This window comes from Gopherus evgoodei, chromosome 3 (genome assembly GCF_007399415.2).
Source record: "Gopherus evgoodei ecotype Sinaloan lineage chromosome 3, rGopEvg1_v1.p, whole genome shotgun sequence".
Lineage (NCBI taxonomy): Eukaryota > Metazoa > Chordata > Testudines > Testudinidae > Gopherus > Gopherus evgoodei.
Window position 1 is genome coordinate 119,933,179 of NC_044324.1, and position 27,175 is coordinate 119,960,353.

A 27,175-nucleotide genomic window follows, 5' to 3' on the forward strand; every position below is an offset into this window, starting at 1 on the left:
ACGGCTTTGATTGGATCTCATCTATAATTCTGTGATTTCTTCTGTGCTACTCAGTACCAGAAAGATGACTAAAAACTGCAGCAAAATTGTAGAAGAATTATTAAGATTTAATTAAGTGGGAAGATTTAAGAGCTACATATGGAAAATGAAGTTGACTAAATTCTGACTAAGGAGGATGTGATCAATCTCCCAAGTATTTGGCAGACAGGAGGCAGTTGAGGATTTTGTTGTTTATACTTTTCAAACATTAAAACTTCCTCCCATGTTGTCCTGAGGAGCAGGAGCCCCATCTGTTCCCTGCTCAGCTGCCAAATCTAGACAACTTCCACAATTCAGGTCTCTCTTGCAGTGCAAAAATATGTAGTGCTCTGAAAACTTTGACAAAGTGAAATAAGTTTAATTTAATGCCAAATGAAATATGACACACAGGATTCATTGTACTGCACTGGGGACTTGGAGAGAGGAGACTACTTGATGAGGGGAAAAAAAGTAGTGTTGCAGGGGTCTTTGCTGCACAGCTTGGGTCTAACGTATAACACAGGACATTGGATGGAGTAACCATTATTACTACAATACCATATAGAATATAAATAGTCACATACTAAGACTTTCATATTTTTAAAAGAAGTATAGTGATTCAATAAATTTTGTGTGTAAACTGCAGTGACCAGCCAACAATTTTGTGAGCTACTACAAGAAGGAAAGTGATTTTATTTTATATAGCCTATTGGCAAAATTTAGCAGACAGTTTAAATGTTCCTAATTTTGCCTGGCATGATACAGAGATGATTGACAATAGGGCTGGAGTTGCTTATAATAGCCCTGGCTACGTAATGTTTTATTTTAAATTGTTTTGCCTTCCTAAATTATATCAATGGAGCCATGAAGACCAGTAAAAATACCATTTAAATCCTAGGTCAGATATGCTATGCCTTTAAAACGAAACATCACTATAATAAGGTGGTGAACAAAACTAAGCTAAGTATTTCTATCAAGGTCTGTGCTGGCCAAATAATTAATGTTTCAGCAGATTGTCCTGTGGCTATTACGATACAGTCATGTTTCAGCATATTGCTAACATTTTGAGACCTTTCTCTAGAGATGTGCAGTGATATTCTAGTACTTTAGAAATAATAATATTCTTGCTTTAGTTTTATTTCTATTCATTTGATGCTTCTATTTATGTACTTCAGCCAACGAGAAGTATGGTATTTATTTATGTTACCATTTAACTTCATAGCCTGCCCAGAGTGTGTACAAATCACTTTATATTTATTGCTCCTGGTAACGTGTATAAAATGAATTCAACTAATTTTTAGTAGGTTTCTCCATCTTGCTGGTTTATAGAATCAGTGTGAGAGAAAAAAGTAAATCTCCAGTGACCCCTGAGGGACCCCACTTAATAGTATTTCCCATTTTTGAAGCCCAGTTGTTCTCTCTATATGTTGTCTTATGTTTAAGCAAACACAATTTTAGTATCAGAGGGGTAGCTGTGTTAGTCTGGATCTGTAAAAGCAGCAAAGAATCCTGTGGCACCTTATAGACTAACACACGTTTTGGAGCATGAGCTTTCGTGGGTGAATACCCACTTCGTCACTTGCATCTGACGAAGTGAGTATTCACCCACAAAAGCTCATGCTCCAAAACATGTGTTCGTCTATAAGGTGCCACAGGATTCTTTGCTGCTTTTACAATTTTAGTACTCAATGATATATTTTAGTATGAGGCTTTTCTGCCTCACGCAAAAGGAACTGTCAAAATGTAATAAACTTCAGCAGTGAGAGTGCTAAGTGGCGCCAGTACCTAGATGAAAGGATCATTAGGTAAATTACCTAAGTAGGAGGAAACACGTTTTTAAGTTCAGCAGTGTTCAGGCACTACTCGATCACTGCCTGCTTCTCCAGTGTGCTGCTCTGTATTGTGATGTCACATCAACCACCGGAGTATTCTGGAGCTTGGAGCCAGCATATACTGCTTTCCTCCGCTATAAGTGTAGTTTTACTAGTGTTTTAATAAGCTAATCTTCAAATGGTTCAGAGTGGCTTTTTGAGTTAGAAATCTATGCACAGTGCAGGGTTTTTTGTTTTTCTGTGTGAGGTTTTTTTTAAAGCTGCACTTCCCAGAATAAATGCAGATATCTGATTTTTACTTTAGTTCCTAATTTCTTTAACCTTGTAGATTACCCTGTCTCAATTCTGGGTAGGGTGACCAGATAGCAAGTGGAAAAATATTGGGACAGGGGATCGGGGGGTAATAGGTGCCTATATAAGAAAAAGCCCTCAAAATTGGGACTGTCCCTATAAAATCGGGACATCTGGTCACCTTAATTCTGGGCAAGCAGACGATGACCAATGTTCTTGCAGACTCTTTTGCCATGTGTTGAAGTTGACATGTTGGTTTGGCAGTTCCTGACGTACCTATTTGTCATAAAGACACAACCCTTAAAAATTAACTACTCTTTAAGTCATATTTCTCTTTTGTCAAAGAGGGAAGCCAGTAGTACAAGTTGGGTTCTAATTATGTTTAGTAAGAGCCTTTGATCCTCATTGCTTACTAGATTTGTCATTCTTAAAGGGAAAGATGCAGATACCGCATAACCTCCCCCCGCCCTGTCAAAGGAGCAGATGTGTGACCCATCCATGATGGTATTGTCCAGCAATCCTTCAGTTTATTTGAATTCCATCACCATGTTAATTTAGCCTAGTACTGCACCTGATGGACATAATAGTTATTCATCAGCATTTCAGGGTGAACATCCTACATCCACAGCAAGGGCTGGGGAGGTGGAAAACTTTTAACATGTACTACACTTCCATTCAGTGATCTCAGAACTCTATGGAGCAATCTTCCCAGTGCTCCTGTGAGGCAGTTAATAGTAATTTTTAAAAGCGGTGCATGCCAAAGTACGTAGAGCTTGTCCCCTACTGGAGAAACATTGTAACCAGTTTTAAAATTGTACTGTTCAGTTTTATATCTAGTTAAAGCCATAGTGCGGACCTAGTTTTAGGCCATTTAATGTGGCCTTGACTCTTTTATTGATACATACATACTGAACTAGTTTCAAGTCAGCTTTTACTTTAGTCAGCTAATGGCACACCTACACAGCCTGTGGCAGCCTGCATCAGTGAGCCTCCTAACCTGGGTCAGCAGACTCAGGCTCATGTTATTGCACTAAAAATAGCTGTGTAGACAGAGCTTTGAAGTTGTGGGGCTCTGGAGCCCATCCCCCCCTCTAGGCTTCAGAACCAACCTGAGCTTCTATGTCTGCATAGTTGTTTTTAGCATGGTAGTGCGAAACCCGCAAGCCCGAGTCTGTCAACCAAGGTTGGAGACTTACTGTAGACATTGCTTTAGTTTTCAGATTGGTTCAGTAGAAGTGTTTCAGGCATCCTTAAACCACCTAAAACTGAATCTGCAGTATGGTTTTAACTGGTTTTAAAATTTCTGAAGATGTTGTTGTTTTAAAACTGCTCAGAAACTTCTCCAGTGTGCACTGTCTTTGTGGACCTAACTGACTTAGACAAGGTGTCACCAGAAGCTGCAGGAGAGTTGTTTGACTTCCAGTCTTCTGCGTTAATTAGATACTCCCTTTTTTCTATATGGACAAAATGGGATGCTGATTTCCACATTCCCAATGCTACAGTTCCATCAGAAAAACCTTTAGTATATGAGAATAACAGAGTTTTGAAATCCAGATCATACTGACTTGACTTTACCACAGTCCTATTAAATAACTGAGTAAAGCATGGGGAGTGGAATGTGTGTACAAAATTACTTACCCGAGCAACTGTCTGCTGAAATCCTTTGGCTTGGAGTGCTCTGAAAGCCCTTATGCTTTGACAATCTCTTCCCTTTGACTACAAATTCCATTTCTGTGTTCTCATTTCTTTTGATACTCTGTTTAGGTAGAGTTTATCCCGGGGAACATTTTATAGTATCGTAGAAATGTAGGGCTGGAAGGGACCTTTAGGTCATCTAGTCCAGCCTGCTGCACCAAGGGAGGATCAAGTATACCTAGACCATCGCTGACAGGTTTGTCTAACCTGTTTTTAAAAACCTCCATTGGTGGTGATTCCACAGCCTCCCTATTCCAGTGCTTAACTATTCTGATAGCTCGAAAGTTTTTCCTAATATCTGTCCTGAATTTTCCTTGCTACAGATTAAACACATTACTGCTTGTCCTATTTTCTGTGGAGATGAAGAACTGATCACAGTCCTTGACATATCTGAAGACTTTTATCTGATCACCCCTCATTCTTCTTTTCTCAAGACTTACCATGCCCAGTTATTTAACATTTCCTCCTTAGGTCATGGTTTCTAAACCTTCTCTCATTTTTGTTGCTGTCCTCTGGATTCTCTCCAGTTTGTCCATCATTTTCTGAAAGTGTGGTGCCTGGAATTGGTCACAGTACTCCAGTCTTACCAGTGCTGAGTAGAGTAGGATCATTACCTCCTGTGTCTTGCCTATGACAATCTTGTTAATACACCCCAGAATGTTGTTAGCATTGTTTGCAAAGGCATCACATTGGTGGCTCATATTCAGTATGTGATCCGGTAAAACCCCTAGATCCTTTTCAACAGTACTACAGCTCTTCTCCATTTTGTAGTTGTGCATTTGATTTTTTTTTTTGATTATAGTACTTGGCACTTGTTTTTATTTAATTTCATCTTGTTGATTTCAGACCAATTTTTCAGTTTATTATGATTATTTTGAATTTTAATCTTGTTCTCCAAAGTGCTTGCAACCCCGCTCAGCTTGGTGTCATCTAGAAGTTTTACAAGCATACTCTCCATTCCATTATCCAATTAATAAAAAATATTGATTTGGACTGGACCCAGGACTGACTGCTGTGTGACCCCTCTACATGCATCCTCCCAGTTTGACAGTGAACTATTGTTACCCTGGTGAGCTACAATAAGCTCTGCAAAGTCTAGGGTTATCTGTATATAATGTGGGTCATACCAATTTGATATTCAGTGGTGGTGGTAATTGTATTAAAAACCCATCTTTCAGTGCATGCTAGATAGTTACTCTTTCCTTTAGTAGGTAGGTCTGAATTTACAAACCCTCAAGGCCGTTAATCAGGCAGGGTAATCAACATCGGGGGTAAATTGGCTTAGATAACTATTCTGTTGAAGGTAATGGGCACTTAATTAGGGTATAGGGCAGAGGTTTTCATACAGTGGGGCACACTCCCTCTAGAAGGGCATGGAGGAATGTTTGGGGGGGCACGGTGACGCCAGGCGGCTTGGGCTTCAGTCCAGTGCAGCGGGGCTTGGGGAGAGAGTGCCACCTCCAGCTGAGACTCATCATAATTGGCTGGGTTAGGGGGCAAAACCAAAAATTTGGGGAGAGGGGCTCAGCTCAAAAAGTTTGAAAACTAGTTCTGTAGGGCCAGCCATGTGTAGACCTCTTGTTATCCTGTTCAAACTGCAAGAAACAAAAATTATGTAACGTGCCAGGAGCCATAAGAAGTGACGCTTTATGAGAGATGGCATTTTACTCCAATGCTCCATTTATCGTCCCTTCTTTCCTCCTCAAATTGCAGCAATAAAGAAATATATTTGATAAAAAGCTGCTATATTCCCATTCAGAAAGGTAGTGTTTGCATATGCTCAACCATTTAGTCAGATGTTATTGTGCAAGGGCCTGTTGCTCATGACCGTGTAGAACACATTTCCCTGGCAGCGAGGCAAGTGAAAGGGCATTACTAAAGAGACTAGTATGCCTTTTTGTCTAAGGAAGTGGATTCCTTTCCCCCACTTCAGATATTTCTTGGCTCAAACTATAGTGTGTGGGCATACTTTTGATAACTTTGTTTTTTGTGGGATTTTTTGTACTGGCTTTCATAGAGCATTGCATGGATTGAAGGTAAGATTTTTAACCCAGTCTCTTTCAAGTAGTAATGGGATTTTAATTGCTCTATGCCCCACTAATGCTAGCCTCTGTCACCTACTTGTCCCACAATCATCTTCATGCATTTCTTTCTTAAAAGGGGTAAACAGAACAACGTGGATAATTATAGGTGTATCCCCTTGATGTTGATCCTAGGTAAAATGATGAAATGGCTGATATGGGACTCAGTAAAGGATTAAAGGAATGTGATATAGTTAATGGCAATCAACATGGATTATGGAAAAATAGCTCTTGGCATACTAACTGCATATCTTTTTTTTCATGAGATTACAAGTTTGGTTGATAAAGGTAATATTGTTGCGGTAATAGACTTAGACTTCTGTAAGGTATTTGTTGGTATCACATGACATTTCGATTAAGATACAAAATAAACATTGCACACCTTGAATGGATTTAAAACTGGTTGATGTATTTCAAAATGTGACACTAAATGGGGAATCATTGAGTGGGAGTGTTTCCAGTGGAGTTCCTCAGGGTTCTGTTCTTGGCCATAAGCTATTTTATCAGTAGCCTGGAAGAAACCATAAAATCCTCACTGATAAAGTTTGCAGATGACCCAAAAATTGGGAGGGGGTAAATAATGAAGATGACCATCGTTAATTAAGAGTGATCTGGGTTGCTTTGTAAGCTTGGCACAAGCAAATAATCTGGGTTTCAATACAGGCAAAGGTACAGTAGAACCTCAATTACGAACCCCTTGGCAAGGGAGGTTGTTCATAACTCTGAACTAAACATTACGGTTGTTCTTTTTGAAAGTTTACAATTGGACATTGACTTAATACGACTTTGAAACTTTACTATGCAGCAGAAAAATGCTGCTTTTAACCATCTTAATTTAAACGAAACAAACACAGAAAGTTTCCTTACTTTGTCAAATCTTTTTTTAAACTTTACCTTTATTTTTGTAGTACTGTACTTTATAACACAGTAGTGTTCTGTATTTGCTTTTGTCTGTGCTGCTGCCCAATTGTGTACTTCCAATTCCAAATGACGTGTATGGTTGACTGGTCAGTTCGTAACTCTGGTGTTCGTAACTCTAAGGTTCTGCTAGTGCAAATATTTAATGCTGCTGATGATAATTAAGCATTGGAATAACTTAACAAGGGTTGTGGTGAATTCTCCATCTTTCCTAACAGCCTAGTATAAATTCCATTTGTTTTTAAATAACCCTAGTTAATTTGTCTGCTGATGAAATAAACTGGAATAGTGGCTACAGTGCCTGTGTTGTATGATATTTAGTTAACCCTCTTTGTAGGCATGTCTAAGCAGCATTAATATATTTAAATACAGTTAAATAGTTTTATTTTATACTCCCCTCAATTTTTTTCATCTATTGGAGTCTATTTTTGTTGGTGTGTGAAAGGTTAGTGCCCTGACTTCAGCATAAATGTGATTATAAAGTTCACACATGACTGGGGAAGGGGGGAAGAGATGTTGGTGTCATAGGGTTATGTTGATAGGATCCAATCGTGTGAAGTACTCAGCATCTCCTGTGAGTTCCCTCAACACTCGATAAAGTCAACACTCGGGAGAAACCAAGCACTTGCAGGATTAGGCTGTTTATTAAAGGGTTCAGCAGAGTGGTACAAATAGTTGCATGGCTTTTAGTAGTACACTGGCATTTCACTTCTGTACCATTACATTAAACATTAGCCATGCTAGCCTAGCCTGGAGCATGTTTAACCTCCATGACATTTTTTTGACTTCTGAATTATCCGTAGTGTACATAACAACTTCACCGTCTTTCCTTTTATCTTACTGAAATACCCCTGTCAACATGAATGTCTTTGCAGGTGAGAAGAATATTTCTGTTTTATGTTTTGAAGTGTTTTTTCTAATATTTGTTGCGTGATGTTCTCTTGAGAAACTCTTTGTTTCTGAGGCATCTAGAAAATAATTATGGTAAATTCTAGACAGACTGTAGGTTGTTTTATCACCGGCATTCCGATCTGTCTCAAATTTGTAGCTATTAAATGTCAGTCGTGTGATAGTGTTTCTCCTTGGATATTTAACACAAATTACTACTCAGGAAAGTTTTTTTTTCTCTAGTCTTTCATGCTAAATTTAAAGTTCTTTACTATCAACAGTTCTCCCACATACATCAAGATTTGCAACAATAAATATAAATTGGCTGTTGGTTCACACATAAATTATAAACTGACAATTGGGACACTTTTTTTAAAATAGTGAGCCGTCTTTGGACCCTTTCTAGTTTGACTATAATCTCTTCTGAACTAAACTAGTGAGTTTTATGCCAAGAGCGATTGGTGCGGTCCAAGAACTTGAATCTATCCTATCATTGCATTCCAACTGGGATAGTGGACTATTTTTCCTAATTAATTGCTTGCTTTAATTCAAAACTCAGAGTTGGTCAGTTTTACCTTAATCCGAGCATTGTGAACGAAAAGTGTGGTGATTTGCTTCTTAAGACTCTGAATCCTAGTTGTAAGATCTTGAAATGAACCCAGGCATTTTGGCTTCTGTGGTAAGCTAAATGGAAGACAGATGTATGGAGCTTCCTCTCTGCATACAGTAGTCTAGTACTATTTGCCATGCTCTTGAAGCTTAGTTATTGCTTAAATCTAGTGTTCAAGTTGTTTGACTCCAGTTGTTGTGTGTATTTAGCCTTGTGCCTTTCTCGGCACAACTCTCTCTCAAGCAGGAAATTGCACCTCTGCTATAGAATACCAAAATGTCTCCTTCCACCTTGTATCAATTCTGTTTTACAAGTCAGCAGTTATAGCCTTTACAAAATTTACTTTTTGAAAAGTTACAAGATGTAGTAAAGATTGCAGAATAATTGGAGATATGGGTCTGCATATCTCCAGTCATTTTCGCCCTTGAAATGTTGAACAGTCTATCGAGTGCCTGGATCATTGGTGGTTCTTGATATTGTCCACTGGATTTGTAACCTTTTTTTGTTGCCATAACTAATGGTTTTTCACCTGGACATCTTACTGACAGCTGAGATGTATCGGGAAATCTACAAATTATAGTCCTCATTTGCCTGCCTGGCCTTCCTCTGCCCCTTAACAATATCTCTACTGCTATATTTTTCTCAGCTCTTAATCAACATCAGTTGGATGTCTTTTCATTCTGGTACACAGGTGGTCTTTATGTGGGAGTTACATGGTGAAATTTTATGGCTTGTGTTATGCAGGAGAGTAGACTAGGTGACTATAATCATCCCTTCTGATCTTAAAACTGGTGAGTTATCTCCATGAATGCAAGTGAGCCTAATAATTCCTAAATTAGAGAGATTAAAAAGGGAAAAAGGTAGCACATGGCCACCTGAATGTGTGGAAAACAATTATAATATTAATGTAACCTCCCTCAGAAATGTAAACACCTTCACTGTCCATTATGCAAATCTAATTCATAGTTACCTTTTTCGTATCTCTGTAGCCAGTTAATTGTCCCCTTTTCAACCTCAGCACTGAGAGAGTCAAGTGACTTGCTGAAGATCACACAGGAAGTCAGTGATAGATCAATAACTTTAGCCCAGCTCTCCCAAGTCTTGATCTAGTGCCCTAACCATTGGACCTTCCTTGTACTCTAACCTTCATCTGTGTCTCCTGCTTGCTCTCCCTGCTCCTCTTTGAACCTATGTAACAATCTGGAATCGTAATGCAAGATTTTAGCCCCGGGCCCTACATAAGTCAATAGAACAGCCCTGGATTCCTAACCACCTGCCACCTACAGTGGGTACTTTGTTGGTGTTATGACACTGTGCCTGGAATTTTTTGTTCTGCATTGTCATTGTGTAAAAACAATGCAGTAACTGACTGATATGTGTAGGTGTCTGAAAAGGGCCTATTGTCTGATATCACAGTATCATTGGTGTGTCTGCGAGCCTTGTGCGCTCTTTAGTTTCTTTTTAAATTTCATTTTTATGTGTGGAGACGGGCAACATGGCATGTCAGAATATTTTTGCTGGGAGGTATGGAAATAATTTATTTTAGTATCTCATTTTAGCAGTTGGGACACTGGTTTCCAGGTAAACTTTGTATCTTGTCAAACAAATACTGTTAGCTCAGAGGCTTGCAGCATGCTCTCATGAGAGTCACAGGAGTCCTTGATGACTCCTCTCGGGTGTTTTTTCTGATGTCATCTACCCTAAGAAATAGTTAACAAGTGAGGTGTAATTTTGTTTCAAGAGGATGTATCCTGTATTCCTTAGCCTTGCCTACATGGAGGTTTTACCACAGTTACAGTCATTGAAGTAACTGTGTCGGTGCAAGCCCCAGTGCAGACAGGCACCATCGTTACTTGCACTGGTGGAGTTATTACCCTGCCTTTTTAGTTTTGCCTTTCTTCAGTAGTAGAGTGTACCAGTGCAACTACATTAGTAGCTAGCCACTGATGACTGAATTTTGGGGCAGATTCCCAATACAGACAAGGCCTTTCAGAGAGATGAGTGGCCAGACACAGATCCCATTGAAGTCAATGACCAAAGTTTGTCTTCATTGTGAGGTGGGATTTGGCCCATGATGTTAAAGAACCACAGTTCTGGCTGACCTTCTAAAAATTTAAATTGTTGTCAATTGACCATTACTTCCTCCTTTCCTATCAGCTTCCTCCCCTCATGCCCCAACCATATTTCTCTATCCTAACCTGCACTGACTGCCTCAACGTGTCGGGGGTTAGTATTCATCCTCAGCTGATTCTTGGCTTCTCTAATGACACTGCCAACAAGGATACCAGTTTTGGCATGTAGATACTTGTACCTTAAGACCTGGACTGAGACCCCCAGCTCTTCTCACATGGACAATCAAAGCGTCAGAAGGTGGTAAGACTTGTGGTCATTGACCTGGGTGAAATGCAGACTTACAATATGGAGGTGAAAGGTTACAAATACTATTACATAACCCTTGAGCGATTCACTCCTTGATCGTATTTGAGAAGGGAGGGGATTTGCTTAATAATCTTAAGTTTATCTTTTTAAACAGTGACAGTCATTAAGATGATTATTCAGTAATTATATATGGTAATGCCCAGAGGCCTTCATCAGCATCAGGGTTGCTTGTGCCTAGCCACTGTATGAAATCCTACCATACTTACAGCATTTTTAGTTTGACTTTTATTACTCCATTAATTGAAAGTGAACACTTAAGTAGTGTCTGTTTGTTTGTAAATAATAGACACAGATTTCATATGTGAGTAAATCTCTATTTTTAAGTACACTTAAATTATAAATGCTAAATGCTTTTCCTGCTCAGAAAAACTGAGCTCTTTTTCCCTTTCTTCTGTAAACTCATACTGGTGTGATGTGGGGAGATATTTATCACAAATACAGTGTATGTACCCCAAGGCTAGACAAGTAGGCATTTCTAATTTTGTTACATTCCTAGGACCATAATTGAAAACCCAGAGGCTAATTCCTTATTTTATTTCTAAATTCCTTCTTTGTAGAAAATTAGAAGTTTAAACAAAGGGAGCAAGGCAAATTTAAGGCTGACTTAGATGAGTGTTGACTCTTGCTGGACTGGTTGACACACAAGGCAGTGAAACTGTCTGATCTGGCCCATAAAACCTCCCTAGTGCCCTTTTCATGACAAAAATGTGCTTTTCCAACTTTTTGTCTTTCAGGATTTAAGTAAAAAAAAAACCCCTGTATAGTGCAAGTATAATGTAAATGGTAAAAGGAGGAGGCTGGTTTTAAAGATGACTTCTAGAAACAGAGCTTAAGCGAAGGGCAAACCACAACTCAGTGAGGTCTCCCCCTATATGTATATCCATATGAATAGTGTGTTCAGGAACAAAAAGGAGACATAAAGCTGAAAACTGGAACAGAGCTGGAATATGAAAGTCCTGATCAACTCAAAGGATAATGTTCATGGTGGAGGAATACGCAAGGCTGCCAGTGACTTCTGTAAGTGATTAAACACCAGAATGAAGCTCTGGCATTTGATCTCAGAGACATTTGTTATGAATGCACTCAAGTGACACAAACGTACTTCTGTTACACAACATGGTACAAAATCCTTTTTTCTTTTCTCTTTGTTAGAGTTTGAAAATGTTTTTTTACTATTGTTAATGGCAGGGGTTTTCAACCTTTTTCTTTCTGAACCCCTTCCCCTTTTATTACACATTCAGGGGCCCAGCAGGGGACAGGGCACAGTTTTACTTCTGTTTTGGTGGGGGCAGGGGCTGTCAGGGCTCAGGCCGGCTCTGCACAGTGGTGTTCAGGGAGAGCGTGCCATCTCCACACTCTGACTCACCTCAGCAGGCCACCCAGCCTGTCTGGGTTGTGGGAGACAGGGGTCAGAAGCAAAAATTGTAACTGAAAAGGGGAGGAGGGACTCAGCTCAAGAAGTTTTTGAAACCACGCAGAGTGCAGGCAGGGGGTAGTTAGGGACTGTGCGCAGGCAGAGAGGTAGCTCAAAGTGCAGGATAGATGTTTGTGTGCAGGCGGGAAGGTAGCTCAGTGTGCAGGCAGGGGGTAACTTGGTGCAGGGAGAGGGATATCTAGGACTGTTTGCTGGCAGGCGGGTAGATCAGGGTGCAGAGAGGTAGTAGTTAGGGGCTGTGTGCTGGGAGGGGGCCCCCACTGTGGTCGCTGCTCTCTGAGGGCTCTGCTGGCCCTGGGGCCAGGGCCACCGCCTGGGCAGCTCTCCTCTTACTGGCTGCATGAGCAGTCAAAAGGGGCTGGGAGCTGAGGCAGAGCTGCAAGCCCAGGCACTAGCAGGAGATGGGGTGGTGGGGAGGGGGCACTGCGGCTGCCCATTCCATGGCACCAGCCAGAGCAGCAGCTGCCTGTACTTCCCAGCTCCCCACCTCCAACCTGGACATGAGGCAGGGCCTTGGGGGCAGAAGGAGAGGAGGAAGTATGTGTGTGGAACTGCTCCTCTATGGGTAAAGCACTGCAGTTGGGGAAGTCATCTCTCAGTATGTCCCCTAAACTCCACCCTATGGGCTCAGGGCTTCTGCCCTGCAGGGAGCGTTTAGGCTCCAGGATTCTGCAGCTTCTGCTTATGTCCCTGTGGGGGGTGCTGTGGCTCAGGGCTCTGGGTTTCAGCCACAGGGTCCCGTGGACCCTTGAAAGGACTGGTTGGGCTGCGGACCCCCGTTTAGAGCCTCTGGTTAACGTCCGCCACTAACTGTTGAAAGTTCATTAAATGTCTGAGGGCAGGGCTAACAAGTAAGAAACTAACCGAGGGAATGATTTATGTAATAATGGAGTGAGTTATGTGCCAGATTCTGTACTATCGTTATGCAACCCCATTGACTTTGGGGTTGCACATGTATTACTGAGAACATCATTTTGGTTCATAATGTTTGCTTATTTCAGTACCTTTTTGAGAGAATTTTATAGGTCTGTGGCTGAAAATCTTAACTTTATGTCATGCACTTCACTGAATGGTAATATTTTATATGGTCAAACATATACAGTTTGTCATCTGTGTCATAATGTCAGTCTCTGGTAGTTACCTTTACAGACAGGTAGAAATCGACATACAATTAATTGGGCATTGTGTATGTTGCTCTAGTTCAGGGGTAGGAAGCTATGGCAGGCGTGCTAAAGGCGGCATGCGAGCTGATTTTTGGTGACGCTCTCACTGCCCGGGTCCTGGCCACCAGTCTGGGAGGCTCTGGACGTTAATTTAATTTTAAATTAAGTTTCTTAAACATTTTAAAAACCTTATTTACTTTACATACAACAATAGTTCAGTTATATATTATAGATTTATAGAAAGAGACCTAAAAACATTAAAATGTATTATTGGCACGCAAAACCTTAGAGTGAATTAATGAAGACTTGGCACACCACTTCTGAAAGGTTGCCGACCCCTGCTTTCTAGTTAATAGTACATCAGAGTTTCAGATGGGAAATTCTCTTCCTGGAGATTTATAACTGAACGGTAGATGCAACCTCATATTAACTATAATCCCTAATTACTAAAATGCTACTTTCCCATCCGGGCCACACTTTTATATTTGATTTATAAAGCTCGGAAATTAACATCCCCAGGTTCTGAAAGTGAGCAGAATGCTTTGCAAAATCTTAAAGTAAATGTGACTTTTTGTGTTGCAAGAATGCTTAGTTGTTAAATTGATGAGGTCACATAAATTCCTTGATGGATAGGTAGAAAATACCTAAAACAAAGGATTGGAGTGAGAGTGTGCATTTTTGACACTTTGTCAGAGGCTGAAAAAATAAGGGCTTCCCATTTAAAGTAAAATGAAAGTCTGCTAGTCCAGTAGCTTGTGTTGTCTGCACAATCCTTGGCCCAGATACCACAGTGGTGAATGTAGTATAAATGCCTAGATAGTACTTCAGCCCTTGGGTCTGAAAACTGGCGGGTGGCGGGGGGAAGGGGGAGAAGGGGAAAACAAAACTATGGAGCAAAGCTTTGCTGGGATAACACTAATTGTAAACTCCTGGTGAGGTGTCAGAGTGTGCCTATCCGTGTATGGGGTTATGGTGGTGAAGGTCAGATCAGTTCACTGCAAATGCAGTTTCATTTGTTTCCTAATCATTGTTGGTTTACGTGATCATTGAGACTTTTTTATTTTTGCAAACATTATTAATAATCCTGATTTATTATTTTTCAGTGGTAACCAAGTTAACATAAAACTACAAATATTGGTTTAAATTATTTGTGTTGGTTCTCTCAAAGGCTTAGGAATGCAAAAAGTCAGATCGTGCCCATGAGAAGATATGTTCTACATGCATATCGAGGGAGTCTTTGTAGGGGGATGGAGATTAGTGGATGATGCTCAATATTTCAGTCTTCATCTAATCTATCATTTATCTATTTATTTTTGTGTTATTAAACACAGATGATAGAAGTGTCCATCCCAATATTTTGGCACCCCTACAAGGCTTTATGTTCATATTAATCTCCAAAATTAATATGAAATGCTTAAACCCATACAGTCCCTATCTCACTTCCAGCCCCCAAACTTGATTATCTCATGGTAATAAATAACCTCATCCAACCCTTATTCTGTCTTCTCAGCAAATGTCTGAAAAATAGATAAGCTTTATCAGTATATCTGGGCCCTGGAGGACCATAGAGGAAAGGTTTTTGAGTCAAGGGGCCCTGGTGAAGAATGTGAGGCTGGCAGCTTCCTCTTCTCTATAATGTCCCGGGAGTGCCATTTCAAGTGGCTGTATTAATCAGAACTGTGGCAATGTGGCATGGGGAGAGGGATGGTGTTTTAAGTAATTAGGTCCCCAAACATTTAAGGCTTTAACGGATCAAAACCAACTCCACTCAGATGCTGATAGGCAGCCAGTGCAGCTTTTGCATCATCAGGGTTCTGTGTCCAATGTGAGACAGTTATATTTAAAAGGCTGCTATGCTTTGGATGAATTTAATCTTCTGAATAGGCTCAATGTGTAGCTCAAAATAGTGTGGTGTTAGTCTGAACTTGTGGTGACAAAGACATAGATAAGTGTAAAAAGTCTGAATCTGAAACACAGCCTAGCAGCCAGGAGGGATGTGAGTTAAATGCATAGGTAAAGGCTCAAAGTGCCCCCAGAAATACACTGTCACTGGTTGTAACTTGAACACAGTAGATTCCACAATTGCTGTCTTAGAGTCATGACATTGCCCTGTATCCTGGATGCAGGAGGTTTGGTCTGAATCTGAGCAATTCTATCTGCAAAGTAGCCAGCAAGTTCTTCACAGTGAGGCTGGGATTGTTTTGTTTGAAATGTGCTCTCTCTCAAACACCCCAGGATTGAGGTGGTATTCTTATTTGGGGAATTTTAAAGAATAAATGTTCACTCATTGTCTTTCCCCCTTCCTTCTTTTCTCTCTAGATGAACACAATGATGTACAGAAGAAGACCTTTACAAAATGGATTAATGCTCGCTTTTCCAAGGTAGAAATAATTTTCAAAAATTCCAGTAGGAACGAAATAAATGTCAGCTCTAGGTACCATATTTTGTTTCAGGGCTTTTAGCATTTTACTAAATGTACTTGGATCAAAATTTTGAAGAACTGTCTCAAAAACATAGTAAAGTGTATAATGGCAAAATATGTTTTTTAAGTAAAATATTGGTAATGTGTCCCCCCTCACCCCCCGGCAAATAAACACACTGTATCCCCTCAAAAATATTGCAGCACTATACTCTTGTTAGTTTGTGAGAGACACTTATATTCAACAGGTGTTAAGAACTACAGTTTTCTGCAGGCAGTGTCTGTTCAGTTCATAGTTGTCCTGCTGGAGTTTACTCTGTATACAATATCTTGAGTGTATTAGAGTGGATTCTAATAACTAGCCTCCACTATGTTGATGCTAAGTCAATTCTGCTCATACACAATATTCGGTGAACCTTCACTCTGCTTCACAAAGTGCTTCCAGTTTGAGTCTTGGTTATAAACTGGTGAATAACTGTTCATTCATTTTTGCACACTTCTTTGCTTTCACACGAACTTTCCTGTGACTTAAAACCTATTGAGGACATTGCTTCTTATTGTGGGCTGGGAAAAGAAGTTGTAGCATTGCACAGGGAAGAAAAATAGCTATTTTAAACCTCCCTTTATGCCACTCTGCTGATTACTGAAGATGGAACACAATGGCCATGGGATTATTTCCTAGTTAATAGCATGAAGAGAGGAACCCTGGTTAGCCTCAAGTGAAGAACATATCTTTCTGGACCAGAAAGGCTACTGAAAATACAACAGCTAGTGTGGGTGCCTCACTTAATGGAAAGGTACATGCATGTGAAGTCCAATGTTTGAGGACAAGTACGAGGAGACAAATTTAAAAACCTTTGTGACACTGTTACGGGAAGTGATAATATAGACTTCTCAAAGCTATAGCTTGGTCTGCAGAACGCAGAGGTTTGATTACCCTCCCCTTGGCTCTCCAACTTAAAGTATATTGTTTAAATGCAAGGTTGGCATGATTTTATTCATTTTGATCTGATGGTTCATTTTGCTGGATAGCTGAGATTCTTAGCTTTTAGCCAAGGTAGTCTTGGCCAGTGTTTTAGTATGGAGAGAAGAGTGTATAAGTTGATCATGCCAGACACATCCTTCTCAATGCTGCTTAATGATCAAAGAGAAAAATGTTCTGAAAAAGCAAAAACAAATTGAGAGAAACTTGAAGCATGATGTTATTTTTCTCCCTACTTTGGGCCCCAATCAGCATATAAATAGAAAAACTGACAATGTTATTGCATTAGCATATCACAATTCAAGTGAAAGGTCAAGAGTTTTCTATTTATTCATCTCGAGATACAATTTTTGGTATGACATTGGTAAGTGCAATTTAGAGTTTCAAGCAATGAAATTAAGGGCTGTTTTTATTTGTGTGTGTGTGTATACGTGTGTGTGTATATATATGTATGTGTGTGTGTGTAATATATATATGTATATATATATTAATGAATGAGTCACGAAATTGCCAAGATCCTTCTAAATCCTTAATAAAAAATATGCACTTCACACAACACATTCTACCTGTTGGATTCTCTTTCACGGGAAGTAGAGTCTAATACTATGGCTGGATTTAGAAGGATCTTGGCAATTTCGTGACTCATTCATTAATAATACATGAAGTTATGCAAGCTAAGTTAATGGTTAGAAGATTTGTACTCTAGGGCGTAAAGTGATCACCTGTATGATGCACTTCTAATACTTTTTTCATTTTCAGCTCAAGCACTACTTTGCACAGGAAGGGCACTGGCTTAGGAAGATTAATGCACTTGGATACAGTGGTGATGAGCATGATAAAAGGTGTAGGTAGAAAGATAATATATATAATAGAAAGCTTAGTTCCTTATAGTTTTAAAAACCTAAGGAAATTAAACAGGAATACTTAGTAGTTGAAAGCAGTCTCCTCAAAATGTGTTTATGAAATCATTTTGGCTGCTTAAAATGTAATTTCTACAAGTCACAGCTGGGTTAATTGGAACACCTCTCATGATAGAGAAATGGAGATGAGAGAAATTGGATAGGTTTATGTAGCTTATATCACAGGAAATTGTCGCTCCTCCACAGTCCAAGTTGTGATTTTCTCCCCGTTAATAAATGGCCACGTGATGTTTTGAAGTTTACATTTGTCTGGTGTTGATTTTCCTCTCTCAATCAAACAATTCACCGAACCTGCATTAGGGACGGACAGAAATAAGCAATTTCTTAGTTTTATATCCATTTATAAAGAGTTTCGAAGTTCAGGCTCTAGGAACTTGAACATTAATTGTACTGTAATTGCCCTTCGTTTTTGAATGTATAAATGAGTGGAAAATAATTTATGCGGTACTTGCTGTATAACACAATTTAATGTACAGAGAAACAAAATATTATATCTCAGTTTCATAGCCTCTATAATTTCATGCACTTTAAAAATTGCTTGAACTTTAATTAAACCAATTGGACATAGTCTAAGAATCTTCTGTACAGTATAGAACAATGTCTTTCTCGTGTCTCGTCAGTCACTGTAAGAATTCCATTGGCAGTTTAATAACACCCCAATTGTACATAAACTATTTGGAAGTAACTTGCCTTTTTATAAAAAAAATTAAGTGTTAAAGAAGGCAGTTAATTTACTTTGCTAAACCTCAACCTATTGAAAGCTGTAGTATGCTCAGCTTCATCTGACTTCAGCAAGTCTATGAAGCTGGCACCATAGGAAGATCATCCAACTAATTAAAAAAATCTATATACTTTTAAAATTGTACACTTACAGGTACTGTAAGAAAAATACTCCACCATATTAGTATGTGTCCAATATAAAAGCTAAATATACAAACAATTATAAATTGCAAAAATGCTGGAAAGCTGCAAACCAACACAACTAAGCCAGAGGAATTTGCCCCTTAATATTCACTTTCTATTGTGTTGTCCAATCTACTGTTAAGAGACAGGTTGTAGGACTTCTGCCACTTTCCTAAAGAGACTATTCCACAAAATAATGTAACTGATTGTCAGGAAGGTTTACAGTGAATATCTGGAAAATGTTTATTTTTTTAATTGCATACTGCTACTCAGAGTTATACTTGTGTGTAAATGTTTGTTCTTGAAATATGTGCTCTTCAAACAATTGTTACCTCCTATCCTGTCCTTCCCCCTTCTCCTTCTGTCACCTCTAATTTAATCTATACTTCTAATTAACACATGAAAAAACTACATTAAAAGAACATTATTAGGGTTGCAAAGTCAAGCACTCGGAAATTAGGAAGTGCCAGAATTAAGATTACCTGTGCCACATTAATTCCCCCTTCCCCATGTGATTGCATTATGATACAGTCTTTAATTACATGATCACATACTGTTTTTTCCACAGGATCCCTGCCTCATGCAGTACGCAAAATGAATGAAGTTCAGTTAATGAGCCGCTATTGAATATTTTGTTCTGTGTGGCCCCAGTTGTTTACTGCACCCTATTCAAACCCTGCTCTGAAGACTGAATTATTAATTTCCTTATGGACTTTTCTCTGGCATTCATTAGAGTCTGAGTGCTTCACACATGTTAATGAATTTATTTTCACTGTACCCCTGTGAGATTGTGTGTGTTTTTTTCCTTCTGCTGATGATAGCTCATCTCAATTGATTGGCCTCTTCCAGTTGGTATGCGTACTTCCACCTTTTCATGTTCCCTGTATGTATAAATATCTCTATGCATCCGAAGAAGTGAGCTGTAGCCCACGAAAGCTTATGCTGAAATAAACTTGTTAGTCTCTAAGGTGCCACAAGTACACCTGTTCTTTGTGTGTGTGTAATATTATCTCCATTTCATAGATGGGGAAACAGACTCAGATCTTAGGTCAAAAATTTGGGGTTCCCAACTTGAGACATGTAGGACCTGATTTTTCATAGTACTTACAGTACTCAAAGCTCATCTCCCATAGATTTCAATTGCAGCGGTGACTGCTCAGCACTCATGGTTTGGAGCCCTCTGTTTTGCATGGTCTCGGTTTCCCCGGCAGCTCGCTGCTCCCCCTGTCTCATGTGGTCCCCCTCCTCTCTGCTGGTGACTTGCTTGTTACCTGATTCTCCCTTACCTCTTTACCTCTTTGCCGTTTGCTATATACTTCCTCTGCCCTGCTTGGTCTTTCCTGCTTTTTTGCTGTTTGTTTGCTTACCTCCCCTGTCCTGCCTGGTGCCCGCTTTGCTTTCTCTTTGCCTGCCTCCCCTGGCCCTGCTGGGCCAACCTTGTTCTTTGTTTACCTGCCTTCCTTAGCTTGCCCAAGCCACAGCTTTTGTTGTTTGTCCCATAACCAGATCCCTTCTGCTTACTGTTTTGTCTTCTGCCCTGTCTGGCCCTGTTTGCCCCATGCACTTGCGCACTTTCTGCACTTCCATTTCATCCCCCCTTCACTGCTGCCCCTCTCCTGAAGGAGCTGGTGCTCCCCCACACACTGCCTATTGTGCCCCTCGCCCTCCTTCCTTTGTTTGGTTAACCCTTCCTGTTTTGTTTGTGCCTTCCCACCTCCTGCATCCTACATAGCCTAGTGGGGAGGAGCAGTCAGCCTCTATTTTCCCTACCCCCATGTTTCCCTTTATTTCTTCTCTCCACTGGTTGGCTGTTCCCATCATCTGACTTTGAAGGTGGACTCTGAGCAGGCCACGTGCGAGTTGTCCTCTCTAGCAGCTTTGCATTGGGTGGGGCTGGGGGCTGAGGAAGGGGACCCCTGACCTTTGTTGTTGCCCCATCTTGGCTATCCTAGGGTGAATAAAAATCAACGATTTAAATAAAAATTGGATTTTTTATTTAAAGAGGATTTTTTTAATTTAAATGCTTTTTTACCTCAAAAAGCATTTTATCAAAACAATCGATCTAAAGATTATAGCTCAAAGATATCTCATCATGGAATAGGGATTATAAATTCTAATTCTATAGTATGAGATGATATATCCATGTAATGTTTAAGAAACGTTATGTAAATGAGTTCCAATAGTTCATGGATTAGGGACCCAATCTTACAGAGTTCCACAGGCTTCTGTATAGATTATTTAGGTAAATCTTTCTATCTGCCTAATGGGGCTCAGTGCTCAGTCTAGAAGATAGCATCAGAGATGCTTAGTTTTGCAGTTCTCAAACTGGATTTGTGTCTCCACAGATAACATGCTTGTTAACAGCAAAAATGTTTTAAAATAAATAATATAGAGAGGTGAGAAATAACAGACCTCAACCCTATTGTCCCTCTGCAAATTTGTGTGCACAGAGTCAATCCCTTACCTGTCTCTCTCGAAAAGTGCATACTTTCAAAAAGTTCAATGAATAGAAGATTGTTGGGGGCAGAATAGATCTGGACAAGAAGTCTGGAGCTAAATGTGAGAAGGGAGGGACAGGCAGTAGAAACAAAAGTGAAACTGTTTGAGCAGCATATTCCAGAATGCACTTTTATGTAGAAATCCATGATTAAATTGAGTCTTCTTGACAAGTGATTTAAATCAAATCCATGGTGCTTTCTTCCCTATCTGCCCCTGTGGCAACCCACCACTAGCATCACTGCTGATACCATCAGCATTGCTGCTGGGCAGTGGCAGCAGCAGGCAGAAGAAGGGACAAAACTGCCAAAACTCCCATTGCCATCAAGGGAGCTCCCATAGCTGACAGAAAGGGCCAGGACAGGAAAAAGGGGAAGAACCCTGCCCAGAAGGCTCCTTCTGTGGCGGCACCCACTACTGCCGCAGCCCTGCCATTGGTTGCAGCTCCCTGTCACCCACCAGCTCTAGGGCCATTGGCTACTCAACACCCCGGGCCAACCTGCAGGTGGCTGTTCCACCTGCCATCCCAAAACCATCTGCTGTGGTCCCTGCACCCGCTACTACTGCCACCGCAGCCTTCTCCCCACCCTGACCAGGAGGCATGGCTTCTCTTCTGCCGGCAAGTCCCCATTCACTTACTGGTGGCGGTGCATGGGTAGCTTGGAACGTCCTTCCTGGTTCCCAACTAGGATGCCCTGTTGGGTCCACTTCTCATCAGGGAAAGGCGCAGTGCTCCCCGTGCTGGGCTTTGGGGCATGTCTGGAGGGATGCTGGCCTTGCCTCTGCTGGCGATCCTACCTGCCAAGTTCCCTCTCCTCCACCAGCACCAGCTGACAGTCTCGCTTGGGTGCTGGGGATGGTCCCATCCTCGCATCCAGCTGAGTGAACGGATCCTGCTGCTGATAAGCCATTAGGGAGTGTCTGTGGAAGAGGAGGCTGCTGTGACATCTGGGGCCTATCTCTGGAGAAGAACAGCCCTGTCTCTGTTGCCCATCTTCCCCCCTTCTCCCCCAGTCCCGATCCCATTGCCCCCTGGACCCAACCCCACTGGCTAACCCTCCATCAACACCACGGAGGACTGTGTACTGGTTACCGGGGGAAAGCCTCCACAAATCGTGGACACAACATATCTCCCTCCTCGAACTAGGCCTCCTGTGAAAGTAATCTAGGAGAACAACCACTAGGGCTGCTTCTGCACCCCCTGAGAAGGTGGGTGAAGCTGGCTGAGCAGCCTCTGGCAGCAGTGGGGGTTGGTGCTGTCCCCCTCAGAGTCCCTTACTAAGGAGGCCTGAGAGGGAACCCTCCACCCCTTTTCTGCCATCTTTCCCCTCTGCTGGTGCCAAGATGGAATGCTGATGGGGAGGAAACCCCTTATGGCAGGTGAGGACCTCTGAGCGAGCTTGCAAGAGATCAAGGCCCTGGGTTGAACCCTGTAGGTGGGGAAGGGGGATGGATTTTCACATGCATAGCAAAAGGTACATCCCGGATGCAGAGGTCGTCATCTTGACAAATTTCAGTTTCCTGCTCCAAAGCATAGGGGTGTTAAGCTTCTAAAAGAGAATGTTTCCAGAATTGTTTAACATGGATGACACACATTTTCCTTAGTCGTCTTCTCAGAAATAGTCAATCTGAGACAGACACCTGTCATGGAAAAATTCAGCTAAAATGGTCAAAGTTTGGCTAAGTTATAAGTAAATGAAACCCCATGTTCTTAGTATCGGAAGTGGCGGGCAGCTGTAATAGATGGTGCTATCAGCCCGTGCCTATAATTACGTTATCAACTATTATTATTTTTATATATTTGTATTAACACCCAGTTGTGTTAAACACTGAAAAAACAACATACACAAATCAGTCCCTCTCCTAAAGAGCTGTTTATATGCTAAAGCACTTTGCTGAACTGGGGTTATTAGAGAGGGACTGTTTAGGTCCCAGTTTTGTGAGATTATTCCCTTGTGTCTTAAAATGCACCTTAAAATCACACTGGCCTTTTACATTTTTTCTGCCATACTTATCAGACATTAATTTTGTTTTGAGACTGAAAAGTTACTGAAATCTTCTTTCTGCAGTCACTTCTAGGTCTCTTTCAGCATTACTGCTTTGTGGTTTTCTCCCTTCCAATCTAAGGTTTGTTTTACCACACAACAAACCCTGGGCCCCTTACCTTTTTGATATTTTGCCAAATGCACTGCAGTATCTTGGCAAGTCTGATAAATCTGTGTAATGATGTTGCCTGGGTCTGCTGTTGTCTACAATTTCACGTGATTTCGGGATTCTCCAGGCCAAAGACATTGCAAAAGGGATTACATATGTCTGATTCAGGGAGATCATGGAATGTGTAGTGTATGGATCAGGCAAAAATAGAGATCATAATGATCTGTTAAGTCATGTTGTCTGTCCAAGGAAATATCATCCAAGACATCTGTAGTACTTTCTCCGGTTTAATTTTTGAGTGGCTCAAGTTAAGAAACTTTTTTCATTTATTTGTAGAATATTCTATAACCGAATTATTGTTACTGTTGCAGTAGCAAACATTTTTCAAAACTCAGTCTAGATTTTCCTTTGCTAAATTGCATTCCATTTACCCTGAAAGATGTAACCTGGCTCAGCAAGATAGCTAGAGCCTGGCAGATTGGTGGAATATCAGCATCAATTTGGGGACAGAACATTTCATGTATTGGCATAAACTGTATTTATCTGTCTGAACTGATCTAAACCTTTGAAAACATTTGGGTTCAGTTTTTGCGTCTGTTCTTATTTCTTCTTCTACTTTTACCTACTTCTTAACAGAGCTCAGAATAATGCTCTAAAATGATTTTTTTGTAAAGTAATCCTGATATGCAAACATATCCTAATTTTTAATTTTAATATGTTGGATGATATAGTCTGAGGCTAAATGGCGTTTGGCATAAAAGTAATAGGAATCAATTAGTTTGCTTCTAAGTTAGGAGCTAGAAATGAAATAGTCTGCCCATTCAGTATGATTTTAATATGTTTAATTTTGAACTGAAATATTTTCACTTAATTAAGGAAAAAAATCAAGAGAATAGAGATTCAAAATGCAGATGTTTGGTGTAGGGAGGAGGGGTTTAGATTTATTAGGAACTAGGGAAACTTTTGGGAAAGGGGAGCCTATAGAGGAAGCATGGGCTCACCTAAACCGAAATGGAACCAGATGGCTGGCACTTAGTTTAAAAACTGATCTACAACCTTTTTAATGTTAAGAGCCAGGGGAAAGCTGACAGGTCGGAGGAGCACATTGTTCGGACATCCCTTAGGGGAGGATCTATTAATAGAGAATCTCTATGACCTAGTGAGGACGAGAAGATGGAAAATGATAAAATACAAGCAGGGTCTGATCAGAAACAGTCAAAGAATCCCATTCGATCATATAATGGCAGACAGCTAAAAGGAGACAAGTTTTTAAAGTGCTTATATACCAATGCTAGAAGTCTAAATAAATGAACTAGAGTGCCTCGTATTAAATGAGGACATTGATATAATAGGCATCACAGAAACTTGGTGGAATGAGGATAATCAATGGGATATATTTTGTACCCTGGTAGTACTGTATCGGAAGGATAGAACAGGTCATGTTGGTGGGGGAGTGGCACTATATGTGAAAGAAAGCATAGAATCAAATGAAGTAAAAATAGTTAATGAATCAAACTGTACCATAAAATCTCTGTGGATAGAAATTCCATGCTCTAATAATAAGAATATAGTGGTAGGGATATATTACCGACCAGGATGGTGATAGTGACTGTGAAATGCTCAGGGAGATTAGAGATGCTATTAAAATAAAAAACTCAATAATAATAATTAATAATAATAATTTGGGAGTTCAATTGTCCCCATATTGACTGAGTACATGTCACCTCAGAATGAGATGCAGAGATAGTTAGTTATTTGACACCTTAAATAACTTTGTCTTGGAGCAGCTGGTCCTGGAACCCACAAGAGGAGAGGCAATTCTTGATTTAGTCCTAAATGGAGCACAGGATCTGGTCCAAGAGGTGGATATAGCTGGACTGCTTGGTAATAGTGGCCATAATATAATTAAATTCAATATCCCTGTGGCAGGAAAAACACCACAGTGACCCAACGCTGTAGCATTTAATTTCAGAAAGGGCAACTACACAAAAATGAGGAGGTGAATTAAACAGAAATTAAAGGGTACAATACCAAAAGCGAAATTTCTGCAAACTGCGTGGAAACTTTTTAAAGGCACCATAATAGAGTCGCAACTTAAATGTATACCCCAAATTAAAAAACATAGAGAACCAAAAAAGGGCTAATGTGGATAAACAACAAAGTAAAAGAAGCAGTGAGAGTCAAAAAGGCATCCTTTAAAAAGTGGAAGTTAAATCCTAGTGAGGAAAATAGAATGGAGCATAGAGAAATAGAGTTAGGAAGGCCAAAAAAGAATTTGAGAAACAATTAGCCAGAGACTCAAAAAGTAATAGCAAAAAAAAAAAAAAAAAATTAAGTACATCAGAAGGAGGAAGCCTGCTAAACAACCAGTGCGGCCACTGGACAATCGAGGTGCTAGAGGAGCACTCAAGGACAATAAGGCCACTGCAGAGAAACTAAATGAATTCTTTGCAACAATCTTCACAGCTGAGGATGTGAGAGAGATTCCCAAGCCTGAGCCATTCTTTTTAAGTGACAGATCTGAGGAACTCTCCCAGATCTAGGTGTTACTAGAGGAGGTTTTGAAACAAATTGATAAACTAAACAGTAGTAAGTCACCAGGTCCAGATGGTATTCACTCAAGAGTTCTGAAGGAACTCAAATGTGAAATTGCAGAACTACTAACTGTCATCTGTAACCTATCATTTAAGTCAGCTCCTGTACCAGATGACTGGAGGATAGCTAATGCGATGCCAATTTTGAAAAAGGGCTCCAGAGGTGATCATGCCAATTACAGGCCTGTAAGCCTGACTTCAGTACTGGGCAAACTGTTTGAAAGTATAATAAACAATGTTGTCGGACACATAGATGAACATAATTTGTTGAGGAAGAGTTAGCATGGCTTTAGTAAAGGGAAATCGTGCCTCTCCGATCTACTAGAATTCTTTGAGGGGGTCAACAAGCATGTGGACCAAGGGGATCCAGTGGATATAGTGTACTTACATTTTCAGAAAGCCTTTGACAAGGTCCCTCACCATAGGCTTTTACACAGCGTAAGCTGCCACGGAAGAGGGAAGGTGCTCCCATGGATTGGTAACTGGTTAAAAGGTGGGAAATGGAGGGTAGGTATAAATGGTTAGTTTTCAGAATGGAGAGAGGTAAACAATGGTGCCCCCCAGGGGTCTGTTTTGGGACCAGTCCTATTCAACATATTCATAAATGATCTGGAAAAAGGGGTAAACAGGGAAGCGGCAAAATTTGCAGATGTTACAAAATTACTAAAGATATTTAAGACCCAGGCAGACTACAAAGAGCTACAAAAGAATCTCTCAAAACTGTGTGACAGGGCAACAAAATGGCAGATGGAATTCTGTGTTGATAAATGCAAAGTATGCATATTGGAAAGCATAATCCCAACTATACATATAAAATGTCTAAATTAGCTGTTACCACTCAAGAAAGAGATCTTGGAGCCATTGTGGATAGTTCTCTGAAAACATCCACTCAGTGTGCAACAGTAGTCAAAAAAGCAAACCGAATGCTAGATAATAGGACAGAAAATACCATATTGCCTCTATATAAATTCACGGCATGCCCACATCTTGAATACTGTGTGCAGATGTGTCGCCCATCTTAACAAAGAAATATTGGAATGGGAAAAGGTTTGGAAAAGGGCAGCAAAAATTATTAGGGGTATGGAATGGCTTCCGTATGAGGAGAGATTGGTAAGACTGGGACTTTTCAGCTTGGAAAACAGACGGCTAAGGTGAGATATGACAGAGGTCTATAAAATCATGACTGGTGTAGAGAAAGTAGATAAAGTGTTGTTTACTACTTCTCATAATGCAAGAACTAGGGGTCACCATGTGAAATTAATAGGCAGCATGTGTAAAACAAATAAAAGGAAGTATTTCTTCACACAACACACAGTCAATCTGTGGAACTCCTTTCC

The 27,175-nt window shown here is 40.4% G+C and overlaps 1 protein-coding gene across 9 annotated transcripts in view; it reads left to right on the forward strand.

Annotated features, from left to right (window-relative positions):
• Positions 1-27,175, forward strand: part of UTRN (utrophin) — a 638,628-nt gene that overhangs the window by 80,768 nt on the left and 530,685 nt on the right. For 8 of the 9 annotated variants that reach the window (XM_030556487.1, XM_030556489.1, XM_030556490.1 and 5 more), the window contains one exon: positions 15,690-15,751. In XM_030556487.1, coding sequence (XP_030412347.1) covers positions 15,690-15,751 — 62 coding nt within the window. Of the gene's footprint in view, positions 1-5,866; positions 5,873-15,689; positions 15,752-27,175 lie in introns of those variants that run through there. The other variant, XM_030556494.1, reaches the window with a different exon arrangement.